The sequence below is a fragment of the Pseudophryne corroboree genome, chromosome 4 (genome assembly GCF_028390025.1).
Source record: "Pseudophryne corroboree isolate aPseCor3 chromosome 4, aPseCor3.hap2, whole genome shotgun sequence".
Classification (NCBI taxonomy): Eukaryota; Metazoa; Chordata; class Amphibia; order Anura; family Myobatrachidae; genus Pseudophryne; species Pseudophryne corroboree.
Genome location: NC_086447.1, coordinates 138,194,784 through 138,208,685, shown reverse-complemented (window position 1 = coordinate 138,208,685; position 13,902 = coordinate 138,194,784). Strand labels below are relative to the sequence as shown.

The 13,902-nt window shown below is 41.9% G+C and overlaps 2 protein-coding genes across 2 annotated transcripts; both read left to right on the top strand.

Annotated features, from left to right (window-relative positions):
- Positions 1–1,898: 1,898 nt before the first annotated feature.
- Positions 1,899–3,326, top strand: LOC134910855 (paraneoplastic antigen Ma1 homolog). Its single transcript, XM_063919240.1, has one exon. The coding sequence runs from the start codon at positions 1,899–1,901 to the stop codon at positions 3,324–3,326; it is 1,428 nt and encodes a 475-aa protein (XP_063775310.1).
- Positions 3,327–10,055: 6,729 nt separating this feature from the next.
- On the top strand, positions 10,056–11,483 carry LOC134910854 (paraneoplastic antigen Ma1 homolog). The gene has a single exon (XM_063919239.1). It carries the CDS (start codon positions 10,056–10,058, stop codon positions 11,481–11,483), a length of 1,428 nt encoding a protein of 475 aa, XP_063775309.1.
- Positions 11,484–13,902: the final 2,419 nt, after the last annotated feature.

Genomic DNA, 13,902 nt, shown 5'->3' with positions numbered 1-13,902 from the left:
GCTAGAGGCTAGGCGGCCTGCGGAGAAGGAGGGGACGAGCTGCAGATGCTGAAGGAGGTTGGCTGACCTCTCGAAGTAATGAGCCATCGCCTGCAAGTGTGAGAGGCTCATGAGACAGGTCACTGTGAGCGGCGGCATCCATATTGCGGTGAAAGACGCCGGCGGGGTCCCCATGGTAACGGCCCCGACAACGGAAGAAGTCAGAAGGCTTCCCTGGTAACTGGGACGGGCTTCATATTCAGTGCTATGGAAGCAGCGAATCTCAGCCTCCAGCAGCAATAGGGAGGAGTCGGGGGAGTGCCAGCAGCGTGCTCGTCAGAGGAGAGTAAGTGACTATTTAATTCTGCATCTCCACACCCTAAGACACAGAGCGCCCATACAAGACAAACTAGTATATGGCATAAGGTAGCTCTGTAAGTAGAGACGACCTCTGCTAAAGGCTCAATTTATACAAGTTATATCCCAAGCAGCATGAAATATAATTATTTAACCTTATAGAAATAACTGAGGAACAGTAACTAACTTGCAGTGACTATATACCTTAATTACCTGTTGATGCAAGTTATTTTCAAGTGATGTACTAGTGGCTGTAATATTATATTATACAGCTAGGATTAATATGACTATAATAACCACTTGATATAATAAGCTGCCTCTCCTATAGTGATAGGACAAGAACTGCTGATGTGGAAATATATATATACATATGATCAGAGGAGCAGGGAGTGAAAACATGAAATTACAGTAGCGGAGGAAAAACCTTTCTTCAGTAATGTTTGGAATAAACGTGGATTAAGGACATCTCCTATGGTTAATGCCCTAAGTCTTTATGTAAGGACACATATCCTTCTGAATAACATTGACATCCACCTAATAACAGTAAAAGCTACGATATGGGCATATATATATATTTCTTATACCACATTGTTGAGAGACTGTTCTAATCTATCCATGCTGAAGATACTAATGTATCCTTTACTGAGACTGTCTAGAGGAAAAACCAGCAAACTGTAACCAGCTGATATTACACTAGTCATCAGCCACAGGGAGATAATTTGTTGCATGGAAAAGAAACTTATGTAACAAGGTATTCAGTAACAATTTAGAAGAATACGTGGTTACTGGACATATATGCCTATTGTAGCACATAATTCCTAACTGTTAAAGAGAAACAAGAAACACATCTACAGAAGGAAGAACACCGATTAAATTAGAAAGAAAGATCAACATAGAAAGGGATTTAGGATAAAACTACAAAAGAATGGAGGAAGGATTTCTTTCACTTGTATAAAAATAGACTATCACAGCCAATACTTTACAGAAATCGCACTTTGGATATCACATAGTGATGTTATGCATAACTAGTATGTAGACTTATGGGCCCCAACAGTAACTGTGTACACAGATATAAGAGTACCCGGGTAACTCAATTTCAACTAGTCTGGAAAATATATACAGTTGTTAATTGTTTAGGATTGTAAGTAATCAATTTATGTATATGTATTCTTGAAAGGATGTATATAGATGAAATATCCACATTGTTACATAAAGTTAGTAATGTATGTTAGTAATATATTGTTATTATAAATGATACTTACCACATGCATCTGTGAGCTGAAGTGGATCCATTATCCCTGAAAGAGACAAAGAAAAAAAAGGTACTGTTAGTTGTAATCTTTGATTTAGATAAAACATAAAAATAAAAAAAACACATACACGGGGATTGAGTGAGGCTTACCCAGACAGGCCTTAATAGTTATTTAGTCTGGGTGGAGGCACCATTACTTAGAAGGTAATATATATGTATCTATATTAACATAAATGAGGGTTACATTTGGAGGCACCGCGTGAGATCATTTTTGTAGGATACTCAGGGGCAAGTGAGCACAGTAGCCAAAATGCAACAATATTCTAGGAGTGAAGTGTTTGACTGGTGTATAAGGAAGGGAGTAACTCCTGAAAGGAGTTTTGTATTGAAGGGGGATCTCACAGACACCACTGATGGTACAATTATGACAGAGATGTTGTTTCTCTTTGGGGTGAAGCAACCAAGGATTGCTGATAAACAATTCAGGGAAAGTGGAGAGATGTGTGCTGTATTAATAACTACTAGTCATGATTTAGAGTCTGAATTGCTTCCCAAAGTGGTGGCTGTGAGATCTAACCCAGAACGCAGGTGGATAATTATATGGCCTGAAAAGGATGAAAGTGAAAGGGCTGCTGAACCCTTAATTGTGGGTGACATGTCTACTCCGGCCAGTGGAGATCCCTCCGCGACTGGGGGAGAAGGTAGTCAATCTCGGGGCATTGAAGAAAAATTAGGTAACCAATTAGAGGTCATAGCTGATAAGGTAGTACATCAATTGGAAAGGTGGCATTATGAAGGTAGTTACAGGCGATTACGGCTTTTTTCAGGGATACTTCCTGTGCCTACTGGCGAGGAACCTTATGAGGCCTGGAGGGAGGCAGCGATACAGCAGTCTGAGGAGTGGCATTGCCCCGATCATATAAAGAAACAAAGGATAGTAGAGAGTTTACGGGGACCCGCTATGGGAATTATTCAAGCTACTAGGAAAAGTAATCCTGGGGCTGCTGTGGCTGACTACTTTCAGGCCTTAGAATATACATATGGGACATTGGAGGATGTAGGTGATTTAGTTGCCAGATTCCATCATACTTATCAGGAGATAGGAGAGAAGTTATCCCAGTATGTATATAGATTGGATAAATTAATTCATAAAATCGTAGATAAAGGAGGGTTAGCTCCCGCTGAAATAGATAGTAACCGCTTGAAACAATTAATTAGGGGAGCATTAACAACTGACCCTGTAGCTCAGCGGTTGCGCTGTACAACTTTATTATTAGGGAGTCCCACCCTTAATGATTTGATTAAGGAAATTACACAGGAAGAAGCTTTAATCGCTAATAGGGAAAAGACTCATGCCAAAGCTGTCAAAGTGGTGGTACCCTCTCCTGAGGCTCCAGGGTCGAGGGAAGATAAGTTAGTTACCTTGGTAGTGGAACAAAATAAGAAAATTGACCAGCTTATTCTTGCTTTAAATCAAAGGGTGGTACCCTCTAGCCTTACTTCCAGTAATTCATCTAGGGGGTTTAACAGTAGCAGGGGAAATTTTAGGAGAGGTGGAAATTTCATAAGCAGAGGGTGTTTCCGATGTGGACAGTTAGGACATAGAGCAGTGGAATGTTCTATAGACTGGGGAATGAATGAAGTGGGAACTAACGTTCAGTCAAATAATTCCCCTCATCAGGGAAACGATGGTGGGAGATTGGCGGGCCCCTCGCCGTCTCCCAGAAATAAGATGTAGATTCAATGGGGAGTGCCCAGTGGAGTAGTTCCATTCCGGATGGTATGATAGGACCCGCTCCACGTGTGGTAGTTAAATTAAATGGAAATCCATGCCCTGTGTTGTTGGATAGTGGGTCCCAGGTGTCCATTATATTCGAGCATTGGTATAGACATTATCTCTCTGATGTCCCTATCAGGCCCCTGGAAGGACTGGTAATTTGGGGATTGAGTGAACAGAAATACCCTTATTTAGGGTATGTGGTAGTCAACATAGAGTTTCCTGAGGGATTTATGGGTGTGTCGGAGCCATTGCCTCTAATTGCTTTGGTATGCCCGGAATCCCCAGGTGATAAAACTGTAATGCCAGTGATCATTGGGACTAATGCTCATTTATTTAGGGTTCTCAGTGATTGGTGTGTAAAAATGTGTAGGGAAGCGACTGCTATTACTATGGCGACTTGCCCTAAGAAAAATAGGGACGGGGAGTCTGAGCACAGAGATTCCTCACTGGCTCAGGGTCTGTCCATAGATGACTTGACCACATGTTTCCAGGGGAGTGACATTGGGTTGGTAGAACAACATATTTTATGTGAGGAATTGATGAAACGAAAGCATGTCTTTTCTCTTGGGGAATGGGATTTAGGAAAAGCACAAGGTGTGGAACACTGTATAAAGCTGACTGATGAGACTCCTTTTAGGGAGAGGTCACGCAGACTTGCTCCCGCAGATTTCGATGATGTCCGACAGCATCTTCAGACTCTCTTGGAAACAGAGGTTATTCAACACTCTGAAAGTCCATATGCATCCCCTATCGTAGTGGCCCGTAAAAAGAATGGAACAATTAGAATGTGTATTGATTATCGCACACTTAACCAACGCACTGTGCCTGATCAGTACACAGTTCCTAGGGTAGAGGAGGCATTGGACTGTTTGCAGGGGAGTCAGTGGTTCACCGTGTTGGATCTGCGGAGCGGGTATTACCAAATACCTATGAGTCACCAGGATAGAGAAAAGACTGCTTTTATCTGTCCTTTGGGTTTCTTTGAATTTTTGAAGATGCCCCAGGGAATCAAGGGTGCCCCGGCCACTTTTCAGAGAACCATGGAGCAGACGGTGGGTGATATGAATTATCGTGAGGTATTAGTTTACCTTGATGATATTATTGTTTTTGGGTCATCTCTGCAGGAACATAACCACCGTCTGCTCAGGGTACTGGACAGATTATTAAAAAAAGGTTTTAAACTTTCTGTGGACAAATGCAAGTTCTGTCTGCCCTCTGTGACTTATTTGGGACATGTGGTAAGTCGTCAGGGTATTTCTACCGATCCAACAAAAGTTGAAGCGGTGAATGATTGGCCAAGACCCACCAAATTAAAGGAGTTAAGATCTTTCCTTGGATTTTGTGGGTACTATCGTCGCTTTGTGCCCTATTATTCGGTAATATGTCGCCCTCTTACTGATTTGACCAAGGGGTATCCGCCAGTTGTTAAAACCACAACTGCAACTTCATGTAAAAAAAACAAAGGATATTTCAAAACATCTGAAGAGTTTGGGGATAGATGGACACATGATTGTGAAGAAGCTTTTCTCAAGTTAAAATGGAGTCTTACTAATGCTCCTGTACTGGCCTATGTGGACCCCACTCTGCCCTATACTTTACATGTGGATGCGTCCTTTGATGGTCTAGGTGCAGTGTTGTACCAAACTCATGAAGGAAAGTTACAACCTATATCTTATATTAGTCGGGGATTGTCCAAGAGTGAGAGGAGATATCCTGTACATAAATTGGAATTTCTTGCTCTTAAATGGGCTGTGTCGGATAGATTTCATGAGTACTTGTATGGAGCAAGTTTTGAGGTATTCACTGATAATAACCCTTTGACCTATGTGCTTACCACAGCTAAATTAGATGCCACAGGGCACAGGTGGTTAGCTGCATTGTCTATCTATGATTTCAATATTAAATATCGCCCAGGCATCAATAACATAGATGCAGACTCTTTGTCCAGATTATCTAGAATTGGGAATGAAATCGATAGATCTGAGTGGATTGAAGTTCCTGCAACTACCATTAAGGGATTGTGCTTTAGCATCTCATGTGTAATGGCAAAGAGTGGGGAATGTATTAGTGCCCTTGGAGCTTCTGATAAGGCTTTACCCCTGGCATATTGCTGGTTAAGCCAATTAGAATTAGGAGGTTTAAAAAACCTAAGTCAGGAACAAATACTCATTGATCAACGGAATGATCCTGATATCTCCGTTATTCTAAGTTGTATGGAGTCTGGTTGTGTTGAACGAGATGTAAGTTCTCTGACACATGCATCTACGTTATTGATGCGGCAACTAAAGCAATTGACTCTGAGGAATGGAATACTATACCGTGAATCATTTAAATCCACGGGTAAGGTCAAATTACAATTAGTTACTCCACAGTGCTATAGAGAAACTATTTTGGATGCATTACATGATCAGCATGGCCATCTTGGGGTAGAAAAAAACAACGGGGCTGATAACTGACCGGTTTTACTGGCCTTTAATGGGGCGGGATATTGAGAACTACTGTAAGACCTGTGGTAGCTGTATATTGAGGAAAGCTCTTCCCACTAAGTCCGCTTCTCTTATTAATCTTCAGAGCCATGGTCCCATGGATCTAGTATGCATTGATTATTTATCATTGGAAACATCACCAGGAAAGGAATGTAACATACTTGTAGTAACGGATCACTTCACCCGTTATGCTCAGGCTTATGTTACTTCTGATCAAAAAGCCGTTACAGTCGCCAAAACTCTATGGGAGCGGTTCTTCGTTCACTATGGTTTACCAGCCCGATTGCACTCCGACCAGGGGCGGGATTTTGAAGGGAAAATTATTAAAGAGCTCTGTCTTTGCTGCGGGATCAGGAAATCCCGGACTACCCCTTATCATCCGCAGGGTAATCCTCAGCCTGAACGTTTTAATCGTACCCTGCTTGACATGATGGGCACTTTGGGCCCCATGTGCAAAACACAGTGGAATAGAAGGATCTGCCATCTGGTGCATGCCTATAACTGCACTAAGAATGAATCTACTGGGTACTCCCCATATGAATTGATGTTTGGGCGTGAAGCCCGATTACCCATAGATATCTCTTTAGGACTTCCATCCCGAGATGCAAAGGGACAAACTCATTCCCAATATATCAACAATTTAAGGAAAGAGCTAAAATATGCTCATGAGTTAGCTCAAGAAACAGCTATGAAAGCTGGGATAGCAAACAAGAAAAGATATGACTTGCGAGTGAAAGAGAATGTATTGGAAATAGGAGATCGAGTTTTAGTACAGCAATTAGGACTTCCCCGACGACAAAAATTAGCTTATCGGTGGAAGCCGGACCCATATGTAGTAATTGAACAATTACCTAACATCCCTGTTTACAAACTACGATTAGAATCAGGGGAGGGACCCGTTGTTACCTACCACCGACAGCATCTCATGCCTATTATCCAAGATATTCGGTTCCCTGAGAATGCTGAAGCAAAACCATTGAGACGCTCCACTTGGAGAGACCGTAGGAGACTACAATCTATAAATAGCCAACATCAATTACAAGAAGGTTTTGTTAATAATCACGATGATACAAATGACAATGAGGGGGGTGCAGGATATTTTTATTATGACAGTATTGATACCAGCAATGTTCCCCAACATTCCAAGTGTAGCTCCCCACCGGTACTGGAGGAAAATAGTTTAGAAGAAGAGTGTGTTATGTCATCTAGTAAAAACAATGCATCTGGTGAAGCCTTAGATTGGGGAATTTTATCTGAGAGTGGGATAACTGATCCAATTATTAGTACGAGGGATGACTCATATATCGAGCACACCAGTTCAAATGTTAGTGAGGAAATCAGGGGTAGTGAACGGCCATTAAGGGAACGAAAGCCGCCAGTAGTGTTCACCTATCCTGAACTAGGTAAACCTGTGTATGTGCCTCAAATAATTCATCCAAGTGTAGTCCTCACTTGGCCCTACTTTGGGTGGGACTCACTGAAAATAAGGGATTTGTGGTGATCTGAAGGAATGGGATGGAAGTTATGCAGATCGCCAGGGGGAGAGTGTAACATGGTTATGATGATTGTTTTAGTCATGATTTAGTGGATAGTTAGGGATGAGTATATATGTACACCTATATATATATATATATTTGTTTCAATAAAAAAAAGAGAATTCATAATCTGAAAGTGTATACCGTTAATATAATATATATAATATATAAAATATACCTGGTATTTTAAGATTGTGTGAGTACTTATGTATAGATATAAATTGATAGTATATATACAGTATATGTATAAGATAGGATTATTGGTAGGTTGCGCATAGATTTTATTAAATAAATATTTATAATTGTGTATTTGATATAATCTAGGTGCATGGGTACTGAACTGTGTCTTATGGTATAGCAGAATGACGCTAGAGGAAGGGGGAGCTGTGTGGGTTAAATGGCAGCTGTCAGTGACCATTATGTGAGGCACTGACAGCTCTGACAGAAAATTCTGGATGGCTCACGAGCGGCCCGCGAGCGCTGTATTAACTACTGACTGGGGGGGATTAGCGCGCGGCTTCGGCGGGAAAGGGAGCTCCACGAGCCACAGGCTGGAGGAGTATAAATATAGCTCCTCGCAGCCACAGGGCAGACTGCAGATCCCCCAGCTAGTGTGTGCACTGGGCTCCCGGGTGCCGCTACGACAGAGCTGTCAGCGGAGGGAACAGCGGCGCTGCTGGGACCAGGAGCATTACCCACGCTGGGCGAGATAATCGGGGTGCTTACCCGTTGGCTCCGATGCACTGGAAGGTGACGGAGACTGGCTGCTAGAGGCTAGGCGGCCGGCGGAGAAGGAGGGGACGAGCTGCAGATGCTGAAGGAGGTTGGCTGACCTCTCGAAGTAATGAGCCATCGCCTGCAAGTGTGAGAGGCTCATGAGACAGGTCACTGTGAGCGGCGGCATCCATATTGCGGTGAAAGACGCCGGCGGGGTCCCCATGGTAACGGCCCCGACAACGGAAGAAGTCAGAAGGCTTCCCTGGTAACTGGGACGGGCTTCATATTCAGTGCTATGGAAGCAGCGAATCTCAGCCTCCAGCAGCAATAGGGAGGAGTCGGGGGAGTGCCAGCAGCGTGCTCGTCAGAGGAGAGTAAGTGACTATTTAATTCTGCATCTCCACACCCTAAGACACAGAGCGCCCATACAAGACAAACTAGTATATGGCATAAGGTAGCTCTGTAAGTAGAGATGACCTCTGCTAAAGGCTCAATTTATACAAGTTATATCCCAAGCAGCATGAAATATAATTATTTAACCTTATAGAAATAACTGAGGAACAGTAACTAACTTGCAGTGACTATATACCTTAATTACCTGTTGATGCAAGTTATTTTCAAGTGATGTACTAGTGGCTGTAATATTATATTATACAGCTAGGATTAATATGACTATAATAACCACTTGATATAATAAGCTGCCTCTCCTATAGTGATAGGACAAGAACTGCTGATGTGGAAATATATATATATACATATGATCAGAGGAGCAGGGAGTGAAAACATGAAATTACAGTAGCGGAGGAAAAACCTTTCTTCAGTAATGTTTGGAATAAACGTGGATTAAGGACATCTCCTATGGTTAATGCCCTAAGTCTTTATGTAAGGACACATATCCTTCTGAATAACATTGACATCCACCTAATAACAGTAAAAGCTACGATATGGGCATATATATATATTTCTTATACCACATTGTTGAGAGACTGTTCTAATCTATCCATGCTGAAGATACTAATGTATCCTTTACTGAGACTGTCTAGAGGAAAAACCAGCAAACTGTAACCAGCTGATATTACACTAGTTATCAGCCACAGGGAGATAATTTGTTGCATGGAAAAGAAACTTATGTAACAAGGTATTCAGTAACAATTTAGAAGAATACGTGGTTACTGGACATATATGCCTATTGTAGCACATAATTCCTAACTGTTAAAGAGAAACAAGAAACACATCTACAGAAGGAAGAACACCGATTAAATTAGAAAGAAAGATCAACATAGAAAGGGATTTAGGATAAAACTACAAAAGAATGGAGGAAGGATTTCTTTCACTTGTATAAAAATAGACTATCACAGCCAATACTTTACAGAAATCGCACTTTGGATATCACATAGTGATGTTATGCATAACTAGTATGTAGACTTATGGGCCCCAACAGTAACTGTGTACACAGATATAAGAGTACCCGGGTAACTCAATTTCAACTAGTCTGGAAAATATATACAGTTGTTAATTGTTTAGGATTGTAAGCAATCAATTTATGTATATGTATTCTTGAAAGGATGTATATAGATGACATATCCACATTGTTACATAAAGTTAGTAATGTATGATAGTAATATATTGTTATTATAAATGATACTTACCACATGCATCTGTGAGCTGAAGTGGATCCATTATCCCTGAAAGAGACAAAGAAAAAAAAGGTACTGTTAGTAGTAATCTTTGATTTAGATAAAACATAAAAATAAAAAAAACACATACACGGGGATTGAGTGAGGCTTACCCAGACAGGCCTTAATAGTTATTTAGTCTGGGTGGAGGCACCATTACTTAGAAGGTAATATATATGTATCTATATTAACATAAATGAGGGTTACATTTGGAGGCACCGCGTGAGATCATTTTTGTAGGATACTCAGGGGCAAGTGAGCACAGTAGCCAAAATGCAACAATATTCTAGGAGTGAAGTGTTTGACTGGTGTATAAGGAAGGGAGTAACTCCTGAAAGGAGTTTTGTATTGATGGGGGATCTCACAGACACCACTGATGGTACAATTATGACAGAGATGTTGTTTCTCTTTGGGGTGAAGCAACCAAGGATTGCTGATAAACAATTCAGGGAAAGTGGAGAGATGTGTGCTGTATTAATAACTACTAGTCATGATTTAGAGTCTGAATTGCTTCCCAAAGTGGTGGCTGTGAGATCTAACCCAGAACACAGGTGGATAATTATATGGCCTGAAAAGGATGAAAGTGAAAGGGCTGCTGAACCCTTAATTGTGGGTGACATGTCTACTCCGGCCAGTGGAGATCCCTCCGCGACTGGGGGAGAAGGTAGTCAATCTCGGGGCATTGAAGAAAAATTAGGTAACCAATTAGAGGTCATAGCTGATAAGGTAGTACATCAATTGGAAAGGTGGCATTATGAAGGTAGTTACAGGCGATTACGGCTTTTTTCAGGGATACTTCCTGTGCCTACTGGCGAGGAACCTTATGAGGCCTGGAGGGAGGCAGCGATACAGCAGTCTGAGGAGTGGCATTGCCCCGATCATATAAAGAAACAAAGGATAGTAGAGAGTTTACGGGGACCCGCTATGGGAATTATTCAAGCTACTAGGAAAAGTAATCCTGGGGCTGCTGTGGCTGACTACTTTCAGGCCTTAGAATATACATATGGGACATTGGAGGATGTAGGTGATTTAGTTGCCAGATTCCATCATACTTATCAGGAGATAGGAGAGAAGTTATCCCAGTATGTATATAGATTGGATAAATTAATTCATAAAATCGTAGATAAAGGAGGGTTAGCTCCCGCTGAAATAGATAGTAACCGCTTGAAACAATTAATTAGGGGAGCATTAACAACTGACCCTGTAGCTCAGCGGTTGCGCTGTACAACTTTATTATTAGGGAGTCCCACCCTTAATGATTTGATTAAGGAAATTACACAGGAAGAAGCTTTAATCGCTAATAGGGAAAAGACTCATGCCAAAGCTGTCAAAGTGGTGGTACCCTCTCCTGAGGCTCCAGGGTCGAGGGAAGATAAGTTAGTTACCTTGGTAGTGGAACAAAATAAGAAAATTGACCAGCTTATTCTTGCTTTAAATCAAAGGGTGGTACCCTCTAGCCTTACTTCCAGTAATTCATCTAGGGGGTTTAACAGTAGCAGGGGAAATTTTAGGAGAGGTGGAAATTTCATAAGCAGAGGGTGTTTCCGATGTGGACAGTTAGGACATAGAGCAGTGGAATGTTCTATAGACTGGGGAATGAATGAAGTGGGAACTAACGTTCAGTCAAATAATTCCCCTCATCAGGGAAACGATGGTGGGAGATTGGCGGGCCCCTCGCCGTCTCCCAGAAATAAGATGTAGATTCAATGGGGAGTGCCCAGTGGAGTAGTTCCATTCCGGATGGTATGATAGGACCCGCTCCACGTGTGGTAGTTAAATTAAATGGAAATCCATGCCCTGTGTTGTTGGATAGTGGGTCCCAGGTGTCCATTATATTCGAGCATTGGTATAGACATTATCTCTCTGATGTCCCTATCAGGCCCCTGGAAGGACTGGTAATTTGGGGATTGAGTGAACAGAAATACCCTTATTTAGGGTATGTGGTAGTCAACATAGAGTTTCCTGAGGGATTTATGGGTGTGTCGGAGCCATTGCCTCTAATTGCTTTGGTATGCCCGGAATCCCCGGGTGATAAAACTGTAATGCCAGTGATCATTGGGACTAATGCTCATTTATTTAGGGTTCTCAGTGATTGGTGTGTAAAAATGTGTAGGGAAGCGACTGCTATTACTATGGCGACTTGCCCTAAGAAAAATAGGGACGGGGAGTCTGAGCACAGAGATTCCTCACTGGCTCAGGGTCTGTCCATAGATGACTTGACCACATGTTTCCAGGGGAGTGACATTGGGTTTGTAGAACAACATATTTTATGTGAGGAATTGATGAAACGAAAGCATGTCTTTTCTCTTGGGGAATGGGATTTAGGAAAAGCACAAGGTGTGGAACACTGTATAAAGCTGACTGATGAGACTCCTTTTAGGGAGAGGTCACGCAGACTTGCTCCCGCAGATTTCGATGATGTCCGACAGCATCTTCAGACTCTCTTGGAAACAGAGGTTATTCAACACTCTGAAAGTCCATATGCATCCCCTATCGTAGTGGCCCGTAAAAAGAATGGAACAATTAGAATGTGTATTGATTATCGCACACTTAACCAACGCACTGTGCCTGATCAGTACACAGTTCCTAGGGTAGAGGAGGCATTGGACTGTTTGCAGGGGAGTCAGTGGTTCACCGTGTTGGATCTGCGGAGCGGGTATTACCAAATACCTATGAGTCACCAGGATAGAGAAAAGACTGCTTTTATCTGTCCTTTGGGTTTCTTTGAATTTTTGAAGATGCCCCAGGGAATCAAGGGTGCCCCGGCCACTTTTCAGAGAACCATGGAGCAGACGGTGGGTGATATGAATTATCGTGAGGTATTAGTTTACCTTGATGATATTATTGTTTTTGGGTCATCTCTGCAGGAACATAACCACCGTCTGCTCAGGGTACTGGACAGATTATTAAAAAAAGGTTTTAAACTTTCTGTGGACAAATGCAAGTTCTGTCTGCCCTCTGTGACTTATTTGGGACATGTGGTAAGTCGTCAGGGTATTTCTACCGATCCAACAAAAGTTGAAGCGGTGAATGATTGGCCAAGACCCACCAAATTAAAGGAGTTAAGATCTTTCCTTGGATTTTGTGGGTACTATCGTCGCTTTGTGCCCTATTATTCGGTAATATGTCGCCCTCTTACTGATTTGACCAAGGGGTATCTGCCAGTTGTTAAAACCACAACTGCAACTTCATGTAAAAAAAACAAAGGATATTTCAAAACATCTGAAGAGTTTGGGGATAGATGGACACATGATTGTGAAGAAGCTTTTCTCAAGTTAAAATGGAGTCTTACTAATGCTCCTGTACTGGCCTATGTGGACCCCACTCTGCCCTATACTTTACATGTGGATGCGTCCTTTGATGGTCTAGGTGCAGTGTTGTACCAAACTCATGAAGGAAAGTTACAACCTATATCTTATATTAGTCGGGGATTGTCCAAGAGTGAGAGGAGATATCCTGTACATAAATTGGAATTTCTTGCTCTTAAATGGGCTGTGTCGGATAGATTTCATGAGTACTTGTATGGAGCAAGTTTTGAGGTATTCACTGATAATAACCCTTTGACCTATGTGCTTACCACAGCTAAATTAGATGCCACAGGGCACAGGTGGTTAGCTGCATTGTCTATCTATGATTTCAATATTAAATATCGCCCAGGCATCAATAACATAGATGCAGACTCTTTGTCCAGATTATCTAGAATTGGGAATGAAATCGATAGATCTGAGTGGATTGAAGTTCCTGCAACTACCATTAAGGGATTGTGCTTTAGCATCTCATGTGTAATGGCAAAGAGTGGGGAATGTATTAGTGCCCTTGGAGCTTCTGATAAGGCTTTACCCCTGGCATATTGCTGGTTAAGCCAATTAGAATTAGGAGGTTTAAAAAACCTAAGTCAGGAACAAATACTCATTGATCAACGGAATGATCCTGATATCTCCGTTATTCTAAGTTGTATGGAGTCTGGTTGTGTTGAACGAGATGTAAGTTCTCTGACACATGCATCTACGTTATTGATGCGGCAACTAAAGCAATTGACTCTGAGGAATGGAATACTATACCGTGAATCATTTAAATCCACGGGTAAGGTCAAATTACAATTAGTTACTCCACAGTGCTA